Raw genomic sequence first — 23,264 nt, 5'->3', positions numbered from 1 at the left:
CTGGTCAGAAAATAAAACACAATCCAGTAAAATATGGCTCACAGTGACCTGGACGCCGCAAGCACCACACAATGGAGGGTCTTCTCGCCGGAGCAGGAAGCCATGCGTCATAGGGCTGTGGCCTATTCGAAGCCGAGTGAGGAGAACCTCGTCCCGTCGATGGGGCTGAAAGGAAGTACACGACACACGCGTTGTGGGCTTGACTATACGGAGCTTATTGTCAGTCACTTCCAGCCACTCATCCTCCCACCGACACATGACTCTGGAGCTCAACAGCGAGGTGAGTGCGTGCAACGGGATAGCACACTGAGATACGTGTGGATCAAGACACGCCTCCTTGGCTGCGAGATCTGCCCGTTCATTCCCAGCAATGCCGACATGCCCCGGAACCCAGCAGAAAGCTACAACCTTCCCTAGTCGCTGTAGTCGGAGGAGGGCATCCTGGATGGTCTGGACTACTTTATCCGCCGGATACAAACGGTGCAAGGATTGAAGGGCACTGAGTGAATCGGAACAGACAAGAAATTTAAGAGAGGAAGAAAGTCTCATCGGCTCCAGTGCCCGCAAGATCGCAGACAATTCTGCATCAAAGACAGTAAAAGTCTGAGGCAGGCGGACCTTGAGGACACGATCCGGAAAAACAACTGAGCAACCCACGGAATCCCCTTGTTTCGACCCATCCGTAAAAACAGCTACATAGTCGTGGTGCTCAGATAAAATAGCAGAAAATGCTGCATTAAAATCGGTGGAAGGAGTGCAATCTCTCTTGTACTGCAATAAATCTAAAATCACACGTGGCCTCTTCAGTAACCAGGGTGGCAGGCGGTTAAAACCCAGGATTTGGGGTTGTACAGACTCCACACCGAGGGACTCAAGCACACGGTGCACTCCGATCCCAAACGGCAACGTAGCCCGGGGACGGCGGGAAAAAAGGCGATCCAGAGGTGGATGGGCAACAAGATGGTGAGCAGGCGAGCTGGGAGCTGCAAGAAACTTACAAGCTTGGCGCACCAGCAGGAGCTGCCGCCGGATGGTAAGTGGCGGTTCGCCAGCCTCAGCACAGAGGCTGGGTACGGGACTGGTCCGATAAGCACCCGTAGCCAGTCGAATCCCAGCATGGTGAACAGCGTCAAGGATCCGCAAATAAGACGGCCTCGCTGACCCATATACTGTGCAGCCATAGTCCAGCCGTGAGCGCACGAAAGCTCGATAAAACTGAAGGAGACGCGCCCTGTCCGCTCCCCAAGACCTGTGGCTGAGGCACTTGAGGATGTTCAGTGCCTTCAGCGTTCTGGCTTTCAAGTCACGTAGGTGTGGCAACCATGACAACCTGGAGTCAAAAATTAGGCCTAGAAACCGCACTGTGTCTCCAAACTGTAGGACAGTATCCCCCATATGCAAGGCAGGCAACGTAAAAAGACGACGAGAACGATTAAAATGAACACACTTATCGGCAGAAAACCTAAAACCCGTCTTTGCAGCCCACTCCTCTAACCGCCGCACCGTTAGTTGCAATTGACGGCTCGCGGATGCAACACTAGAGGAGGAACAGAAAACAGCAAAGTCGTCCACAAACAAGGAGCACTGTACTGGACTCCGCACTGTAGACGTTATACTGTTGATTGCTATGGCAAAGAGGGTAACGCTTAAAACACTGCCCTGGGGGACACCGTTCTCTTGCTCAAAGCGATCAGACAGTGTGTTACCAACGCGGGTCCGAAAAAACCGCTGAGACAGGAAAGACCGAATGAAAATAGGGAGGCGGCCACGAAAGCCCCATTGATGCAGTTGTGCAAGAATACAGTGTCTCCAAGTAGTATCATATGCCTTACTGATATCAAAGAAGATACCGATACAGTGATGCTGACGGAGGAAAGCCTGCTGAATAGCCGCCTCGAGGAGGGTCAGGTTGTCGACTGTGGATCGAAATTTTCGGAATCCACACTGAAAGCGGCTAAGGAGCTGTCTGGTCTCTAGCAGCCAGACCAGACGACGGTTAACCATCCGTTCCAGGGTCTTTCCGACACAGCTTGTCAAGGCGATACTACGATAACTACTGGGACATGTGCGGTCCTTTCCTGGTTTGAGGAGAGGGATGAGGATTGCCTCCCTCCACGAGGTTGGGAACACTCCCGTGTGCCATATGAGATTAAAACATTCAAGGAGGATTTCCTTTGACGCCGCTGGAAGATGTCTAAGCATGGAGTACCGGATGCGGTCGTAACCTGGTGCAGTGTCAGAAGTCTCAGTAAGAGCCGACTCAAGTTCCCACATGGAGAAAGGGGAGTTGTAGGCCTCAGAACCGTTCGACCGAAAGTTCAAATTCGCTCTTTCGACAGTCGCACGGTAGCGACGAAACGCTGGATCCTGGGTTGCAGTGGCAGTACTTTGTGCAAAATGCTCTGCCAGCGACTGAGCTATGGCGCTGGGTGTCGTTTGGAGGCATCCCTGGTTCAGGACTGCAGCTATTGGTAAACGGCTGCGTTTACCGGAAATCCTCCGGATGGCTTCCCATACCTTTGTGGAACAAGTGGAACGGTTGATGGAGTCCAGAAACTCCTGCCATGACCTTTTCTTGCTCTCTTTAATGACACGGCGTGCCCTGGCTCTCGCGATACGAAAGGCGGTAAGATTGACCGTTGTTGGGCGGCATTTAAATCGGCGAAGAGCCGCACGCCTGTCACGGATGGCTGAACGGCACTCTTCTGTCCACCAAGGCACAAGGCGCCGCTTAAGAGTGCCAGAAGACTGTGGTATGGACAGGTCAGCAGCATGGTGGATCACAAGCGTGATGTGATCCACCCATTCCTGTACGCTGGTGTGGCGGTCAAAGACAGCCAACCGAGTGAACAGTGGCCAGTTAGCCCTGCCAATCATCCACGATGGTGGCCGCTGCTCCAGCAATACACCATCCAGGAGATGAATGCGGATAGGGAAGTGATCGCTGGAATGTAGGTCGTCAATGACCTCCCAGTGAACGGAGTCAGTGAGGGTTGGAGAGCAGAAAGATAGGTCAATGGCTGAGAATGACCCCGTAGCACTAGAGAAATGAGTCGGAGTACCTGTGTTGAGGATGCACAACACTTGAGATGTTAGGAGGCCCTCCAAAATTCGACCTCGAGCGCAAAGAGAAGTGGAGCCCCACAGGACATGATGGGCATTGAAGTCTCCCAGGAGGAGAAATGGGCAGGGGAGTTGGTCGATAAGGTTTGTGAGAGCCTCTAAGTTCACTGCATCCAGAGGGGGTAAATAAAGGGAGCAAACGGTAAGCCTCCGACCGGAATAAATTGCAACTGCAACTGCTTGCAGGTCAGTATCCAGGGGGAGAGCAGAGGAGTGGTGGTCATTATCGACAAACACGGCGACTCCGCCTTTGGCCCTGTCTCCAGTCAGGTCATCTTTGCGATACAACCTATAGCCCCTGAGTACAGGAGCATCAGATTGTTTGAGATGTGTTTCCTGTAAACACAAGCACAGGGGGCGTTGCTGTGCTAGGAGGTGCAGTTCCTCCACATGTGCCCGGAATCCATTCATGTTCCACTGAATAATGGGAGCCATCTATCAGGGCGGGAGTACCTTCAGTCGCACTTTCTGTCGGGGAGGAGAGCCCACAACAGGTGGAGGCTCAGTTTTGGGGCGAGACGATTGCCCCAGTCTGACATCTACCTCCATCGCCTCAGAAGAGGAGTCGAGAGAGACGTCAGAGAGAATGACATCCACATCAGCAGACTGTAGAACTTCAGTCTCCTTTAGTGGGCGAGTCTTCACCTTTGTCTTTGGCTTCGATTTTCTGGCCTGAGGTGGCATTGGAGCCAAAACCTCAGAAGCAGTAGGGGGTGTACCAGCACTAGGCAGTACACAAGACTGGACCCGGGAAGGGGCAGGAAGTTCCTTGATGTCAGCTACCACAGCCTGGTCAGAAGGCCGGGAGGGAGCAGCAGGCTTCACAGGAATGGCAGCAGCACATGTACACTGACAAACGCAGGTGCTAGTGCTGACAGTAGCAACCTCCGTTTGGGTAGCGGCATCGGTTTTCAAGACAGGCTGTTTCAGAACGGAAGAAAAGGAGGCAGCGAACGTGGGCGGCTGCATGGACTTGTAGATTTTCTTTGCCTCACCATACGGGATGCGTTTAGTGGTTTTAAGTTCCTGGATCTTCCGTTCCTCAAGGAAAACTCTGCATTCCCTACTCCACACAGGGTGATCCCCAGAGCAGTTCACACACTTGGGAGGAGAGGAGCAATCAACTCCCTCATGAGCGGCTTTACCACATTTCCCACAAGTGGCTTCCCCTTTACAGCCGAGAGTAGTGTGGCCAAAGTGTTGGCATTTAAAACACCGCATGGGGTTGGGGTAATAAGGCCGTACACTGAGACGTAGGAAACCTGCCTTCACATGCTCTGGCAATTTGGTGCTGTTAAATGTAAGAATAAATGAGTCAGTTTTTATGAGAGCACCATCCACCCGTTTCATAACGTGTTGCACGTCCACAATTCCGTCCCGGGACCATTCAGACTTCAGTTCGTCTTGGGGAATGTCGACGAGATCTCTGCAAGTCACAACACCCTTGCTGTAGTTCAAGGTGTTGTGAAAGTCCGTCTCTATCGCAAACTCCCCAAGAAAGTGTGCCTTCTGAAAGTTCTGGACTTGCTGGAAGCTAGATGTTTCAACCAGCAAGGTGCCATTGCGCAGGCGCTTTACAGACTTTAACGTGCCAGCAATACCCTCTAAGCCCTTCTGTATATAAAATGGCGAAACTTTGTCAAAACTCCCATCTTTTCTTTTAATTATGAGAAACACATTCTGAGAAGCAGAATGCGTTCTGTTACTAGTACCTGAATCAGGAGGACTGGCTACACGAGCCCTCTTGTTAGATTGGGTGTTAGAACCTACCAGCGGCCCACCCTTTCTGCTGGGAGGAAAAGAAAAGTTCGAGGGTTCCATCTCGATCCCACGAGCAGCTAGGGAACTAAAGGTCCGCTCAGACAGAGCCCCGCATGCCTGAGTAAGCCCTATACAACTGGGGTGCGGCAGGTGCCCCAGAGGTTGCCCGCTTGCGACTGTTCCACCTCAACAGCCATGCATCTCATAGGCGCGGAGCACACCGGAAGATTGAGGGGTTTTTTATAGAGGTTTGTTCCATCCTCGCGATCCGGGCGGCCAAGCCAAGATCCCCATTCCCTGAGACACACAACATTCCACCGCCGCGCCGCACGGTGGTCGCTGAAGTGTACTCAGAGCTTACGGTGATGGGGGACAGGTGGCGCTTACCAGTCCCCAGCTCAGGAACCCCGGGGTCGCCAAGCCCGTACCCAGCAAATGAATGCTGAGCCCCTGGGGGCCCGGGTGCCGGTCTTTCAATTTGACGCCACTTCGGCGGCCTGCAGTCGATGAGGATGATAGGATAATGATGAAGACAGCACAACACCCAGTCCCTGGGCGGAGAAAATTCCCCGACCCGGCCGGGAATCGAACCAGGGCCCAGAGGATTGACAATTCGTCACGCCGACTATTCAGCTACCGGGGGCGGACTCCATATGCTGTTACTTCCCTTGTTTAAAATCATCCAACGTGTGTGTGTTGTGGAGCGGCAGCAACATGATTTACACAATGTAATGCGCCGTGCAGATTTGATTGAGACCTCGTGCCGCAGCGGACAGATTAGAAGAAAACCACCTTTTCAGTCCTGATATACCCATTCGAATTTGACAACGAACTATGGACGGTACACTGCACCGTATATGATGGAACTTATCGGAAGATCAGTTATGATTTGTCAGACGAGCCACTTTTGTAATATCCTGGCCAAAAGTGGAATTTTGTTATTTCGTTTACAACGAAGAATTCATCAGCGACGTAACTAACGGCTGATCTCTTAAGGAAGGGTTCCGCTGATAAGCATAATACCAGTCTGAACCCTGACACAACACTAATTTCGGGCTAGATGGCTGATGTTGGATATCGTAGTTGAAAAAGTTTTATGATAACCAATCAGACTTTAATTAACAAGAAGAATTCCAGAGTTCCTACGATAACCAACACCTATGAGATTAGTTTGGCAGGTATTAAATAAAAACGACGACGTAGAAACCTGAGTATGCACTCCTCACTAGCATGCAACTGCCGCCCTGTGTGGCCGAGCGGTTCTAGGCGCTACAGTCTGGAACCGCGCGACCGCTACGTCGCAGATTCGAATCCTGCCTCGGGCGTGGATGTGTGTAATGTCGTTAGGTTTAAGTAGTTCTAAGTTCTATGGGACTGATGACCTCAGAGGTTAAGTCCCATAGTAAAAAAAAAAAAATGCATCTTTTCGTAGTCCATAAAACAGCAAGTCATGCCGACTGATAGACAGCGCGTATCAATGGCACTCTCCGAGTCATCTGTCTACTCTGTCACAACGAAGTAACGTATAATCATTATTAGCAACAGCATTAATTAACGTCCCATTACCTAGCATTGCTAAGCTTTAGTATGCACCACTACCACTAGCAAACTTTGACTACTGGTGATAACAAAATCTAACTTTCACTGTGGCTGATTCCAGCACAATGCTGCCGTCTGCTTAAACTTTTGTGTAGAAATATAACGACGTCCTCCAGAACGAAACCAAATTGATAGACACCAATAGAGTACTGTTCCGGTTCAATGTGAGCATACATAACCTTGTTTAATAATCCTAGAGGCGTATTATACTTTCATGAAATATTCTACATTTATATGCCGTTAGTTTCTGATGAATCAACGATATTATTATTACGTCTTATTTACATTCAATTGCGAACCGGCGACTGTATTATTCGCAGCCTGAGAATTCATCATTTTTGCAATTTTTCCTCCTATCTACGTGATTATGTAGCTCTCAATTCGTTCGAGCAATCAGTCATTCATAATATGAAACACGGTCATAGCTCATTCACTCAAAATGATTCAGAAATTTTACTTGTTAGAATGAAATCAGGCGATGATTCTTCTTCTCTGGAGGCTCGTGCTTTGCGGCAGTCTGCTAATCTGTACAAGTAAAATGCCTCGTAATTTTTGGGAGCGTTGTATAATCAGTCGGGAAACCTCACATCAAGCGGATATTTGGCTTTGATGAAGTTTAACCTTCCGAAGAAGTAATGGAGCTCTTGGATTATTAAATGCAGGTTCGTATCCAGTCTTTCGGAAGTTCCCTTCTGATTAACAACTACGCAATATATCGATGAATATCATTAATTTTCAAATGTCAAATACACACCTTTTCTATGAAGGAGCAATATATATATATATTTCCCTTTTAATCGTACAGTTCGTCTCAGTTATCCTTTGTCATAAATCTCAATACTCAGATTACAATTCTTCAAACCAAGCTCAGGCTAGTCGGCACCAAGACAATCTCGGAAGCTTTTTTTCTAATAACCACCAGAGAGAGTACTACAAAGAATAATTATGCGCTCATGACATAGCTATTGTATGAAACTATTTTGCGCATGGATTCTGCGAGTATGAAGATAGAAAATTTGTAAACGTCATTCAAGGGTAGAATTGTATCAGAATAATTCATCGAATATAAAGAGATATTACATTTTGTTCCAATGTTCCAAATCTATTGCGAACCCATTCTTTCGTAACGTTGCTTCTCTTTAAGTATTTGTACTATCTTTTGCCTTCCAAAAATTCCCTCTTTTACCCAAGTGTGACTCAATACAGTGTGGCAGTGATATTTTTCATGTCTGATGCAAAGTGATATCAAAAGTGAGCGAGAGTTTTTTTTCTGGTCATGTGTTGTCTTTTATCTTTGCCGTAAGACTGTAGAGTCTCCTAGTTTTTGTTACTTCTCTGTTGTTTTTTTAGTTTCTTCTCATTGTGACTTTAGATACTGCACCTGTTAGTGTTTCACGAATTATGTTTGCTAGTTTTGAAAAATGGTTCAAATGGCTCTGAGCACTATGGGACTTAACATCTGAGGTCATCAGTCCCCTAGAACTTAGAACTACTTAAACCTAACTAACCTAAGGACATCACACACATCCATGCCCGAGGCAGGATTCGAACCTGCTACCGTAGCAGTCCCGCGGTTCCGGACTGAGCGCCTAGAACCGCTAGACCACCGCGGCCGGCTGCTAGTTTTGATTTAACACCAAATTCTCTAATGACCTTATCTATCGTTTCTCTGTCTATACAGTCAAATGCTTTCTTGAAATCTATAAATGAGACTGGTATTGGTTTGCTGGTTAACATTCTATGGCGAATTATTGTCTTTAAGTTAAAAATTTGTTCTGCACAGGATCTTCCCTTTCGAAAACCACCCTGATATTCTCCTAGTTGTTTGTCTAAAGTATATACCACTCTGTTGAGAATTTTTGATATTTTGTATGCCACTGGAAAAAGTGACACTCCTCTGTAATTACTGACATTTTGTTTGTCTCCCTTTTTATGTAGCAGGTGGATTAATGCTGTTTTCCATTCAACTGGAATCTTTTCAGTTTTCCAAATGTCCTCAAAAAGCAGCTGTAGATCCTTTATTATTTTTGGTTCTGACCACTTCAATAATTCTGCTGTAATGGAGTCTTCACCACTTGCTTTATTGTTTTTGAGTGTTTTGATGGATTCATGAATTTCTAGCTCTGTTGGCGGGAAATCTTCCTCTAGATTTTGGGGTGTCACTGGAAATTCTAATTTATCTGTTGGAACGGGACAGTTTAACAATTTTTCAAAAAAATTTGCTAAAATTTCACAATTTTCTTTATTATTTAATCCTATTTTGCCATTTTCATCTTTGAAACAAATACTTGGTGGCTGATATCCTTTAAGTATGTGTTTAAAGGTTTGGTAAAAATTTCTAAAATTATTTTTGGTGAAATTTTCTTCTATTTCAATAAGCTGACAATTTTCAAAGTTCCTTTCGATTTTCCGGATTATTGTTGATGTTTCTTTTCTTTGTTGTCTGAATTGTTCAAGGTCTTCCTCTTTTTTCGAACATCTCCATTTTCTCCATTTTTGAGCTCTTTGTATTAGCGCTTCTTCTCACTCCTCATTCCACCATGTCTTCTTTTTATTCTTGGCTAATCCTGAAGTTTTCTCTGCTGCTTGAGTTATTTTCATCTGGAGTTCATGGGAATCATCTTCTTTACTTGTCTCAATTTCTTCTCTAAATTTTTCTATATTTTCTTTTGTAATATTAGCTGTAGTGGTGTTATATCTGATCACTTTCTTGGTCGCCTTTTTTGGTTTAGATGGGAGAAATTTTATTTTAATCTTAGAGAGATAATGATCTGAATCGAATTCCCCATTTCTGACTATTTTAACATTCATATTTTCCGTGATGTACCTTTTAGATATGGCTACGTGATCCAATTGAAATTCGCCTAGGTTTGGATATGGATGTCTCCAGGTTTTGGCTTTTCTTGGCAGTTTGCGGAAATGTGTGGACATGAGTTTTAACTGGAACATTTTACACATGTTGATCAGTCTTTCACCATTTCTGTTTGTTCTTGAGTGTGCTGGATATCCACCTACAATAGTTCTAAATTTCTTCTCCCTCCCAATTTGCGCATTGAAGTCACCAAGAAGTATTTTAACGTTCTTTTTAGATATGATAGAAATTTCAGATTCTAAAAGGTCCCAGAATTTATTTACTTTCTCCAGATTTCTTCTGTTTTCAGCATTTATAGGTGCATGACAGTTTATGAGGGTGTAACTTTTACTCTTGCACTTCATTGTTAACATAAATATCCTTTCTGAATTCGATCTAAATTCTGTTACGCTATCTACGATTTTTTGTTTACATAAAATGCTGTTCCAAACATCGGCATGTTTTCTGTTATTCTCACTGCTGGTTTCCATTTATAAATTCTATAATGTTGTGTATCAACTACATCCTTTATAAGACTCGTGTTTCCTGAACTGCTATAATCTGGTTATCGTTCTTTTGCAGAGATAATTCTAATTCCTTTTGTTTCCCAGTTTTCAGAAGAGAATTTACATTTAAGGTTCCAAAGTAGTACTGCTTCTTAAACTGAAACTTGGAAGGCTTTTCTATATATTTCTTCTTTTCTTCATCGCAAATGTTGGGACTCCCCAGAATCCTAGGTCCCATTGCATTACATGATGTAATGGTGGATTCCTCATCAAAGTTACCACCTGGGGTAGAGCATCCGTTGTGCGAACTTTCCATATTGCGACTTGAAGCTGTAAATTGTAAAGAGCAGGGAATCCAAGGTCATCCCTGAATTCCCAAATTAAGACCAGGTTGCTAGCCTGGAATATTACTTATTCAGCCGCCGCTAACACGTGGAACAGACGCTGTCGGGGTGTCGCCACTAACATGTGGAACCGTCGTACCCTCTGCCCATTTTGGCCTTGGACAAGAGGCTGCCTTTTCCGCCAGCCCCTCCTACAACAGTTATTATTACATATTTCTCAAATAACGTATAGCTAAATCTTTGCTTTTCTACGTTTGCGTAATATTATATTCTTGGTCCTTGCCGAGTCCAATAAATGGTATTAAATTTGTTTTAATTAACTTTCCATAAAGCAACTTTGAAAAATCACCTTTTCTCTCTGTTTATTTCTTTACCTTAGTGTCTTTATCTCGTTCATTGTCTTTACTAAAAGAATGAAAACTTTCTTTATTGCTATCTCTGTACTACAAATGACGTACGCAAAACACAGTTTTAAGCTTTCACATAATGAAACAACTTCATTCTTGTCTTGAAAATATCAATGGTCACAGTTTATAGTGGTTGGTTCAAGTGCTGTTTATAAACTATGCCCCTCCGAATCGGAAAACAAACTGAAAAATATCAAACAAAAAAACCTAAGTCTCGCAGCCATTTTGTATTCTAATTTAAGATTTTAGCAAAATTCAGACCTCTTCCGGCATGGCATTCGCGTACCCACTACACCTTGAAGTTACTAAATCAATTACAGCACTTAACTCGTTCCGGCCGCTGTGGTCGAGCGTTTCTAGGCGCATCAGTCCGGAATCGCGCGACTACTACTGTCGCAGGTTCGAATCCAGCCTCGGTCGTGGATGTGTGTGATGTCCTTAGGTTAGTTATGTTTAAGTATTTCTAAGTTCTAGGTGACTGATGACCTCAGATGTTAAGTCCCATAGTGCTCAGAGCTATTTGAACCATTTGAACTTGACTCCCTAAAGATATTCACCTTGCGTCCCTCCTTTAAATGGTTCTTGATTGGATCGCTTTCTGCCTTGATTCTGCTGAAGTATAGGAAGGTAGTCTGTTTCCAAAGACAATCACGATATATGGTACAGTATATTAAAGTACAATGTCGTAAAGTTGCACCTTCTGGGCCTCAAAACTACAAGTCTCACCTCCGTATGTGGTCGTAGGGTTCTCAATCGTTGTTCAAATACGTTAGAACACGCAATAATAATAATTCTAACTGGCCAATACTCACTCCATATTCCCTTACACCCACTGTTGTATCAGCTGTGTCACCTTCTATGGTGCACGCGATCAGTACTCCAAACTATCCAAAATATTGGATAGTTAACAAATGAGTTCTCCAACATTCACATAAATCCCTAACCAAAGAAAAGAAACCTCCACAACATCTAATAGCTGGTACGACCAACTATTCTTCAAAACTCATCAACAGATCTGCCATATAATCGTGTACGGTATTTCCGTACTTATAATCCACAGTGTGTAAGATTACACGGACACCCCCGTAGCTATCTTCCGAATCTAAATTATCCTGCGCTCAGCAATCACGTTGGGCTGCCATGCAGACACCAACACTTCTCGGTACTAACCCAATCGATTAAACTCCCGACCTCAAGTCTGGCTGTCGAATCTTGAACAAATGAATTTGAATTAACTTGTAGGAGTGTAATATTACTGATGATGAAAGAGAATTCAGAATCAAACTGTGATACGTCAGTGTCCTGTTATACACATGACCGACCGTTACCCGTTTGCAGATCATAACAACGACTACTCCTGCTTCTTTCCTCGAGGATAGACTAAGAACCATTTTTCGACCAATCTTAGAAAAGAGATTACCCCTTGAAAAAGTTAAGTTCATTGTTAGTGGCCTTCGGTAACGTTTCTGGTGGCCAGCTGCATTTGTTGTAGCATCGCTGACTCGCGCTGCTACCGAGTCGCTCTGGTGGTGGAGTACTTCTGACTGCGGCGTGGTTTGCGTCAGCTTCTTCGTTCTCGGTCTTTAGATACTATATATACACCTCAAAACATATATTTTACAACGTTTAAGCATCGATTTTCTTGTTGTGAGTTGAGTTGGCTCTATTACGTAATGCGAAACGAAAAAATGTTAACAAAAATTTTTGGTGCATTGCAACTGTCGGTACCGGTTTGAATTATCGCTATCGACGGTTAACATCTACGTGTGCTTGTAGGCTGAATAAGAGAAGTAGCCTTGTCTCAGCTTGGTGGAATAATTTATTTACGAAACCCTGCTGTCGGAACAGACAATATTACACTGCAACCGATAACACGTGCGATTGCGTGAGAAAAGTTCAGTACGGTAAATTATTCCGTATCTGACACACTTGGATTCACACTTTCACCACGGAGTAGAACGTGGAAACAGAAATCAACAATCAAAGAATAAAACACATAACAAATGTTGCTTGTGTACAGTGTCTCTGGCGTCCAGCGGGAAAGTTTCGCAGCACTGTATTTTCAAACATCCGAGCATGTCACGGCGCTGGACGATGACAGAAGACGCAACAGCAACCATACGATGTGTAGTTTTCTGTTAGAGCTGATAGATTAATACACGTTAATGTCAGTTTAGAACCTGACACAGGGCTCAAAGTAGTTGTGGAAAACACAAAATACGTGGCGGTGTATAAAACCTGTGTCATAAAGGGTTTGGACATTTTACAGCAGAGAAAAACAATGTTTCAAATGTTGTTTCAATGCTGACACATAGACGGTATTTCTTCTTTCGAGTTGTCTGACGGACGAAGTTAGCGGAGCTTTTATACACTCCTGGAAATGGAAAAAAGAACACATTGACACCGGTGTGTCAGACCCACCATACTTGCTCCGGACACTGCGAGAGGGCTGTACAAGCAATGATCACACGCACGGCACAGCGGACACACCAGGAATCGCGGTGTTGGCCGTCGAATGGCGCTAGCTGCGCAGCATTTGTGCACCGCCGCCGTCAGTGTCAGCCAGTTTGCCGTGGCATACGGAGCTCCATCGCAGTCTTTAACACTGGTAGCTTGCCGCGACAGCGTGGACGTGAACCGTATGTGCAGTTGACGGACTTTGAGCGAGGGCATATAGTGGGCATGCGGGAGGCCGGGTGGACGTACCGCCGAATTGCTCAACACGTGGGGCGTGAGGTCTCCACAGTACATCGATGTTGTCGCCAGTGGTCGGCGGAAGGTGCACGTGCCCGTCGACCTGGGACCGGATCGCAGCGACGCACGTATGCACGCCACAACCGTAGGATCCTACGCAGTGCCGTAGGGGACCGCACCGCCACTTCCCAGCAAATTAGGGACACTGTTGCTCCTGGGGTATCGGCGAGGACCATTCGCAACCGTCTCCATGAAGCTGGGCTACGGTCCCGCACACCGTTAGGCCGTCTTCCGCTCACGCCCCAACATCGTGCAGCCCGCCTCCAGTGGTGTCGCGACAGGCGTGAATGGAGGGACGAATGGAGACGTGTCGTCTTCAGCAATGAGAGTCGCTTCTGCCTTGGTGCCAATGATGGTCGTATGCGTGTTTGGCGCCGTGCAGGTGAGCGCCACAATCAGGACTGCATACGACCGAGGCACACAGGGCCAACACCCGGCATCATGGTGTGGGGAGCGATCTCCTACACTGGCCGTACACCACTGGTGATCGTCGAGGGGACACTGAATAGTGCAAGGTACATCCAAACCGTCATCGAACCCATCGTTCTACCATTCCTAGACCGGCAAGGGAACTTGCTGTTCCAACAGGACAATGCACGTCCGCATGTATCCCGTGCCACCCAACGTGCTCTAGAAGGTGTACGTCAACTACCCTGGCCAGCAAGATCTCCGGATCTGTCCCCCATTGAGCATGTTTGGGACTGGATGAAGCGTCGTCTCACGCGGTCTGCACGTCCAGCACGAACGCTGGTCCAACTGAGGCGCCAGGTGGAAATGGCATGGCAAGCCGTTCCACAGGACTACATCCAGCATCTCTATGATCGTCTCCATGGGAGAATAGCAGCCTGCATTGCTGCGAAAGGTGGATATACACTGTACTAGTGCCGACATTGTGCATGCTCTGTTGCCTGTGTCTATGTGCCTGTGGTTCTGTCAGTGTGATCATGTGATGTATCTGACCCCAGGAATGTGTCAATAAAGTTTCCCCTTCCTGGGACAATGAATTCACGGTGTTCTTATTTCAATTTCCAGGAGTGTAGTTTGTAGCTTTCTATCCTCTGTTGGGAGGTAATGACAGAGAGAATGTTTGGATGACAGAAGTGAATGCATCCTGAGAGACACAGATCTGTTTTGGACTACAGTACCTGTATGTAGTTTGGAGAAGCACTGCAATTCAGTAGCAAAATCCTCGTCCTTCTCCGAGTTCCCACATTGTTCTATCACGACCTCGTGTTGCAGGAGAAGGCCTCGTTTGGCACCGACCTTACACATTGTACAAGTTGGACAGGGCTAAGACAACATGTTGCCATTTCCACTAAGTGGTGAAAACACGGTCCTATCACAGGTCACCCTGGTTGCAGAAGGTGGTAGATATAGCGCTCTCTATCTTCTGCACAGTTCCAAATTAAATTGGAACCATCATATGCACAATGTTGCAGGCATGGTGGGAAAGAGTTAGAGCAACATTTGCAAGAGACGTAAGGACTGTCTAAAAACCATGAAGGAATTTTACTGTAGCAGATTGGTTCGAAAAGGGCGAATAGTTTCGAGACATGCGAGTGCCATGAACACGATTCATTAGTGGCTGTTATCATTAAAAGGCGTCACCGTAGGATCCAACGAACATACATCGTTGAATGGAAAGAATTCATTCCAAATTACAGACAGCATTTCTACCAGAAAGCGTAACAGTATAGATATGAAAAGCTAGTGTACATTTTTTACGATCTCAACCAAGCGTTGCAATTTTTTAAAGTGATTCTTCACATAGCACACCATCTACTGTACGTGATCATTCTCAATCAACCATCGTCTATAAGCCAGTAACTTCTGACATAGCATCGGTATAGAATGCTTTACAAATACTGGAGAAATATGTAGCGGCAGTGTGAGGCAGTTGCAAATACCGGCTTCATACCATGTTTCTTAGCTGAATCACTTTCTAAATTAGATGATTTTATTACGAGCCTTCACCGCCGGCGACATGTTTCTGCACCATTGGTCTGTTAATGCACATTCCGAGATAACCGTCTGTGTTCAATGTCCCATACTTCGAGATAAAATTTGTATGGTTTTTAACATGGATATCGTTAACAATACTTGTGTGCGCCTGCAGAAAAAATGGTTCAAATGGCTCTGAGCACTATACGACTTAACTTCTGAGGTCATCAGTCGCCTAGAAATTAGAACTAATTAAACCTAACTAACCTAAGGACATCACACACATCCACGCCCGCGGCAGGATTCGAACCTGCGACCGCAGCGGTCGCTCGGTTCCAGACTGTAGCGTCTAGAACCGCACGGCCACTCCGGCCGGCGCGCCTGTAGAACAAAGACCGCTTGTGACAGTAACATGGCCCTTGCGATCGTATTTCTAACATCCGGTGGCTTGTAAGACGATCAAGTCTCTCCTTATAAGAAACTGTGGTACCAGTCGCAAGAAAAGCAAATGAGAGATGTCCATCCATTGCGGATTTTCGCTCAGTATTGTTTCGTATCGCCAGCAATAGGTTGTTGGCGAAGTATTATACTTAGTAGCATGGGGTGCTTGATAGATTTACCGTGAACAGCAGGCTTATAAAGTATGTGTGTGTTCCGATATGTGCAAAGAAAATGACTACATCGTGTCGTAATCAAGGAATGGATTTGAAGTGGACAGCTGCGATAGTCACAGACCGAACGAAAGTTTTTTTTTACTTGGATTGTTATGTCCAGTCGTAAGGATGGTACAGATATTTCAATTTACAAAACCACAGTCGTGAGGAGGGGGTATTTCTGATACTTCACTCATTGTCGAAAGTCCGATTGAGGCTGTAATCGTTTTATTTAATTGTAAGTACAGTGATCAAATATATATATATATATGCCTGATATCCTAGGACGATTCTGTCTGGGGTGCGTGGTCCGCGGCGGTGGTGTTCTGGGGAGGGAACAATTGACGTTTCCGGCTTGTAGCTGAGCTGACCGGGTAGCCCTATAGACAGCTGAATAGTTTAATTATACTTAGTATGTGTTGGGCAACTTTCGTGATTGCATGTGTTCTCCGTGGAAATTTGAGAAGATTGAATATGAACATGTGTTTATACTGGACCATTATCCCCTCCCAAGAAAATTGTTTGGTTGACAGCTTCTGCACATTTCCTGTCTTCATTTGGTTGAGACAACATAGATTGTCGTGTATGTTGTTGCATCTAGATGGTGAAGGACGGGTGGAAGACAGGTTTACTGGCTCTCTAGACGTGAGAAACACGTTAGTTGACTTTCTAAAGCACAAAGGTGGTTTATAATCTGTTATATCATCGACGTAGGTATTCGCAAGTGGAGCTACGAGCAAATAAGTAGTTTTAGTAACGAATGTAGCCTATAAAATGAAAACATTCTGCCTACGAAAATTAATAGGCTCTCATAATTAACTATCTACACCTCCGAAATCCAGTTATATACCAGAGGCTGATTGTACACCTCTGCAATTGTAATAGATCAATCCTACGAAAAATCTGAGGGGTTGGGGGTGGGGGGGGGGGGAGTTGGGGAAACTGGGGGGAAAGATAGGCGCAGGGAATTGGAGGAGCTAAGGGGGTAGATTAGTTCCAAATACACAGAATAGTGTAAGAAAGAGAGAAGTTAACCTATACAGACAAAACTGTGTGAGGAAAACCTAACACACACACACACACAAACACACACACACACACACACACACACACACACACACATATATATATATATATATATATATATATATGTGTGTGTGTGTGTGTGTGTGTGTGTGTGTGTGTATACATGGGGGGTAGTGGAGGAGTTGGGGAGGAAGAGTTGTAATAAGATGGTAAGCCAGGTGGTTAGGATTTGGTGGAATGGGATGGTAGATATGGGGGGGGGGGGGGGGGGAGAGATGGGAGAGATAAATACGAACAAAACTGGCTTATAACAGCTACATTCTTGCAAATGATAAAGTGGAGCAATAATGACAATTAGTTACTACTTGATTATGCCCACATTCTGCAAGCTATTGCAAATAACGTACTAATTGTAACTTTTGGAGCGCAACCTACTGATTATAGCTCTAAAGGAATGATTGTGGCACTAATTGTGGGTTACTAAGGAATTACATTCTAGGTATGAAGGCTGACAGGCTCCTGTAACTACAAGTAAGAGAGGAATTGATTTATATCAGGAATTGATAACAAAGACCTGCCAGCGTAGCCGAGAGTGCTAACGTGCTCCTTCATGGACTCGGGTAGGCGCGCCAGCCCCGGATCGAATCCGCCTGGCGGGCTAACGACGAAGGCCAGTGTGCTGACCAGCCTAAATATGATTTTTAGGCTGTTTTCCACATCCCGCAGCGTGAATACTGGGCTGGTCCCCATGTTCCACCTCAGTTACACGACTCGTGGACATTTGAACTACGTTCGCACTATTCCATGGGTTACACTTGACGCAGACAGTTGAAGTACGCACATTCCGTCCCAGTGGGGTACGGTTAACCATAACAGCAGACCACGCAAGTCGGGATTAATACTTGGAATGAGAGAGAGAATTGATAGTAAAACACTGCTGTTACAGCAGACTTAGTATGAAAGAAAAATTATGAGAGGGAAAAAAGGGGGAAATGTGGGTGAGGATGTGGAAAGGTTTAAAAAAAAAACAGATGGCAAAAGACGCAAAATTGACAGGTGAAACGTGTTTGAAAAACATGACACATGGAGCACTATGGATTGACAATGGAGGGGGGGAGGGGGAGGTTCAGGGGAGTGAGTGGAGGAGAGTTGAAGTGTAATAATGTGGTAAACCGAGACGAGAGGGAGGAGGAGTTTTTGAGATGATGGGGGCAGAGGGAGGGAAGGAGGCGAAGTGATAAACAGGAACAAGTGAAGAAAATTGGCTTAGAAGAGCCAGATTGTTATGACTGATAAGGTGTAGCTATCAAGGTCATTAGTTGCCACCTGATTATACCAACTTTCAGCAAACTATTGAAGCTAATATAGTAACTGCAAAATACTGAGTATGATCTACTAATTATAGCTGTAGTCGAATAGTTATAGTATTAATTGTGGCCTACTAAATGATAATTCTGTACCCATTACAATTGAAGGTACTTATCGATTATGTCAGAGACTATGAAGCCCTGTAATCATAGGTGGTCAATTGAGACACTGAAACTGAGAGGGGGGAGGGGGGGGGCACAGTTGGGGGAATTAGAAGGGGAAAAGTAGACAAACGTCTTAAATAAACAGTGGTAAAGGGAAGGAGAATGGTAAAAGCTCAGCTACAAGAGCAAACCTGCATGAGCAGACCATACCATATCGTGTGGGGAGATGGGGACTCCCTGATTTCAAAATTAAATATCTCGAAAACAAAGATCGATAGAGGAATGCAGTAAACGGTATGTTTATTGTGAAAGCTGTAAGACGTTTATACAGCAGTTTGAAATAATAGTTACGAAAGCTGCTAACAGATGGCGCTGTAATCGCCATACGTAATGCCTAGTATAAATAGTGATCCGAAGCCCAGAGCGATCAGTTCCACTATTCAAACGTGAAAGGAGGTTAGCGTACCGAAGGAAGAGATTAAAACCATGTACTCCATTGAACAACGCGTTTTTCTGGTGCTAGAGTACGACAGGTTAAAAGAGAGTCCTACGGCAACAAGGCGAAGTTTTCAAGCACGATTTAATGTTCCAAAAGGACCCGATTCGAAAACCATTCGTACGCTCTTCGCAAAATTTCAACGAACAGGCAGCGTAACTGATGATCTAGTGGGGTATGTTGGCCGCAAGCAAAACACAGTTACGCCTGAAAATATCGCCACAGTTTCTGGAATTATTCAGCGAAATCCAATGTCATCCGTTCGTAGAATTGCATCTGAGACTGGTTTGAAGCGTTCCAACACGCAGAAAATACTGAGAAAGAGCCTACACATGTTTCCATTCAGAATTCAAATGCACCAGGCCATGCCCGTCCGAGCTGTGCAACAAAGGGTTGCCTTTGCTAATCAGATGCTCACAATGATTGATAGTGAAGGATTTGATGTTGGCTGCATCTGGTTTACAGATGAAGCACACTTCCACCTGAATGGATACGTGAATAAGCAGAACTGGCGATTTTGGGGTTCCGAAAAGCCATATTGGTGTGAAGCGAAACCCCTGTATTCTCCTAAAGTTGCTGTGTGGGCTGCTGTATGCAGCAGAGGCATTATTGGCCCTTTTTTCATTCGAGAAACGGTCACTGGTGCACGGTACGTTGCAATTTTGGAACAATTTGTCGCCGCACAGCAAGCGTTAGAGGATCGACCAGGTACTGAATGGTTTATGCAAGATGGAGCCCGATCACATCGGATCGAACAAGTGTTTCGCTTTCTTGAGGAATACTTCGGGAATCGAGTCATTACTTTGGAATATCCCAAATTTACTGGTGCAGGCATGGATTGGCCTCCATATTTGCCGGATTTGACTCCCTGTGACTTTTTTTTGTGTGGTACAGTAATAGACTTGGTCTACCCGAAGCATTCCGCCACGCTGGACGAGCTTGAATCGGCGATCTCTGTGGCACGTGGATCCATTTCGGTTGAGACACTACGAAATGTGATGGCGAATTTCTTTCTTCGTTTGCGCCACCTCTGTAGTGCCAACGGTGAACATTTTGAGGACATTGTGATGTGATTGTTTGCAAAGATTGTTTTCATACGATTATTTCACTTATGTATGCTGATATGAGCTGTACAGCGTACAGCGCCATCTGTTAGCAGCTTTTGTAACTATTATTTCAAACTGCTGTATAAGCATCTTACAGCTTTCACAATAAACATACCGTTTACTGCATTCCTCTATCGATCTTTGTTTTCGAGATATTTAATTTTGAAATCAGAGAGTCCTTTTCTGGACACCCGGTATCTAGGTAATTACGACTGAATATTTGTCGGTTGTGAGCAGTCCTAACCACTGATCCTCAATGATTTAGGAAACCAACGCCCAGTCTTATTATCCAGAAGAGACTTCGAGTTGAGCTAGCTATATAGTGTGTGATTACCATCTGCTTTTCCAGATGAGGAGTGGCAGCTGGAGGACAGGAGCAACGCCACGCTCACCGTGGACACTGACTGCATACAGCTGTTGGTGAATGCCCTGGACCACCCCACGTGCCCACTGGAAGACCTGCCACTGGAAACCACCGAGCAGCGAGAGCAGTGCCGCGTGCAGCTATGGGACGACATGGTGCTGAGGTCGACCCACATACCCGTCACCAGCTACCTGGCCTACACGCAGCGGGCGAACGTCAACCTCTGCCTCATGGCCTGGATGGCAGTCAACTCGCTCGGCATTTGTCACGACGTCCCCTTTAGTATGATACAATCTGTGCACGACGCTGCCTGCTATTTCGGTAGACCTGACGACCAGTCGTGCCTACAATCAAACGCTACACATGCCATCTGCTCTGTTTCCAGAGCTATTCTGTTGCTGAAGTGTAGCGATTTTTTCTCCCACAAGCCGCAGAAGATGTATGGCGTCACACTTTATCCAAATGGATCGTACTCAGCGGTGTGGGATGATATAAAATGGCAACAAGGGTTCTACAGACGGTATGGAAAGTCGATACAAATAGCACTGAACTACAAAGACAGTTTGAACAATGCCACATTGAAATACAAAGATCTGAAAATCAGCAGCCTAAAATCTTTAGAAATTTCATTTATAGCGATAAATATTTTTTTCCGCTCTTTGACAGCGGGAGTATATATGTACCTTCCACAGTTACGTAATTTGCCGGGAAAGATATTCTTGTCCTTTCAGATCACGGGTATAATTCAGATCCTTTGTTCTGATATCGTGTATCGTATGGCAGGTGTCCCTGACTTATCTACAGCGGTGCTGATTGATACCGCCCTCACACTTCTAAGCTGTATCTGGCTGAACTCGTTCTGTTACCAAATGTACGCATGTGTCCGTCATCTCAAGCTTCCTAACGACCTACTACCCGATGAAGCAAGAAATCTATTCCGTCGTCAGGTGCTGATTGCCTTAATACCCTGGGGTATGGTATGCACAGCAACCATTGCTTTGGAAAAGACGAGCAAATATCACCTGCTCTACAGTCGGATAATATTCCTCATTGGGATTTTAGTGTCAGTATCTTTCAATTTGGTGTGTCTTGGATTGGTGGGGTACATGTTCCTACGCACTAAGAGATCTATGGCTCATCTCAGAATTTACAGTAACGATAAATTTGGCTCAAAGAAAGAAATTCTTTTTACGTCAGTTAAGACTGTCTTCTTAAGCGGGCTAGGTGTCATTGTTAGAATTGGGTTTCACCAAGCACAAGGTATAGCACAGTTTGTTTACTATTTACATATATCTACGATGATGCAGGGACCACTGTTGTTCGTTCTTTTCATTTGTAATGGAACAACATTCCCTACACTAAAGAACAGGATACTAGCGTGTCTCAACCCAGACATAATCATTCCAGGGGAAGAGCTGTGTTCAGCAGCTGAGAGAAACCTGGCAACGAGAAACAATGAACAACCCGTGGTTGCACAATCGTCGTTGTAATTTTCTTGAGTATTTTTCTCAAAAGATTGTATTCACTGTAGGGCATTCTAAAGTATGTGATCAGCTACGGAGACAGAGTCTAGCAGATGAGACAAAATTAAGTGCGACCTATTTCAAAAAAACCAGTGTCCCAGTTTTATAATTTTTTCTTTATTTACAATCACGTACTTATTTGTGCATTGTAGCATAAAAAAGTCTAATAATTAATTATAGATATGGAACGTAGTCTAAAGTGAACAAAAACATGTTAAAGGACAGCGCTACACAGGACTCGACCAAAGTGCTTTTGTGGGAGGGAATGTTGAATTGTTGTGTTAGAGATACGTGAAAGTACTGTAGAGGAGGTTAGAAAGTAAAGCGCAGCCAGTGTGGTGCTCTTAAAGAAGGAAGGTCATTATTTTTATAAAGCGTGTGTACAGACAATACTGTGGTGCAAACGACATGTGTCACAAATTAAACGGAAAGGATACAAGTTTTTCCAAGCGTACAACAGCATAGTATGTACTGTATAGTGTGACAGTTAGTTGGTTAGTTACATGTTCCAGAGATCAATATCACGGCAACAATTATGATGTGGAACGTATGAAGTGCATAAGAAATGCACTCATGAATCAAGTTTTTTTTAAGCTTAAAATTTTTATTACCTAAACTTAAATGGCACAAAGTGCATATATTATACCTATAGATTTATTTATTCCTATTCAAGAATTCAGCTGTGGTATAGGAGGAATTGTCATTGAGATATGATTTAAATTTATTTTTGAAACTATTACTGCTGTGTATCAGACATTTTATGTCATCTCGTAATTTATTAAAATGTTTTACAGTAGCATATTTTACTCCTTTTTGTGACAAAGATAAGTTAAGTAGAGAACAGTGTAAGTCTTTCTTTCTTCTGACATTATAATCACGAATGTCAGTGTTGTTTTTAAACTGGTCCATGTTGCTCAGAACAAATTTAGTTACTGAGTGAACGTACTGTGAGGCTGTTGTAAGATTTCCTAACCTTTTAAAGAGATACAAGATGTGCGACTATGGGCCCCACACATTATTCTACAACTTTGTTTTGAGCAGTGAATACTTTTTGCCTATGTGTTGAGTTACCCCAAAATGTTGTTCTGCATGACATCAGAGAGCGAAGGTATGCGAAGTATATTAGCTTAGTCATTTCTGTATCCTGAAAATTGCCAATTATTCTGACTGCAAAAGTTGCTGAACCTAGTCGCTTTAGGAGATCAAAAATATGAATTTTCCACTGAAGATTCTCATACATACTGAAACTATGTCGTTACATTTTTTTATCATTTAAACACTGACCTACAGAATATTCCCTGACAAAGACAACTCGAACTTAACCTATTCATTTATTAC

The 23,264-nt window shown here is 44.6% G+C and overlaps 1 protein-coding gene across 1 annotated transcript in view; it reads left to right on the top strand.

The window, feature by feature from the left end:
• LOC126425269 (uncharacterized) overlaps window positions 1-22,727 on the top strand; it is a 133,956-nt gene extending 111,229 nt beyond the window's left edge. Inside the window, exon 7 of the mRNA XM_050088237.1 lies at window positions 20,389-22,727. Coding sequence (XP_049944194.1) covers window positions 20,389-21,893 — 1,505 coding nt within the window. The 3' untranslated portion in view covers window positions 21,894-22,727. The remainder of the gene's footprint in view (window positions 1-20,388) is intronic.
• The last annotated feature ends 537 nt before the right edge of the window (window positions 22,728-23,264 follow it).

Source organism: Schistocerca serialis, chromosome 10, assembly GCF_023864345.2.
Source record: "Schistocerca serialis cubense isolate TAMUIC-IGC-003099 chromosome 10, iqSchSeri2.2, whole genome shotgun sequence".
In the NCBI taxonomy this organism is placed as follows: domain Eukaryota; kingdom Metazoa; phylum Arthropoda; class Insecta; order Orthoptera; family Acrididae; genus Schistocerca; species Schistocerca serialis.
Note: the sequence above shows the minus strand (reverse complement) of the source record. Positions and strands in the feature narration are given on the sequence as shown.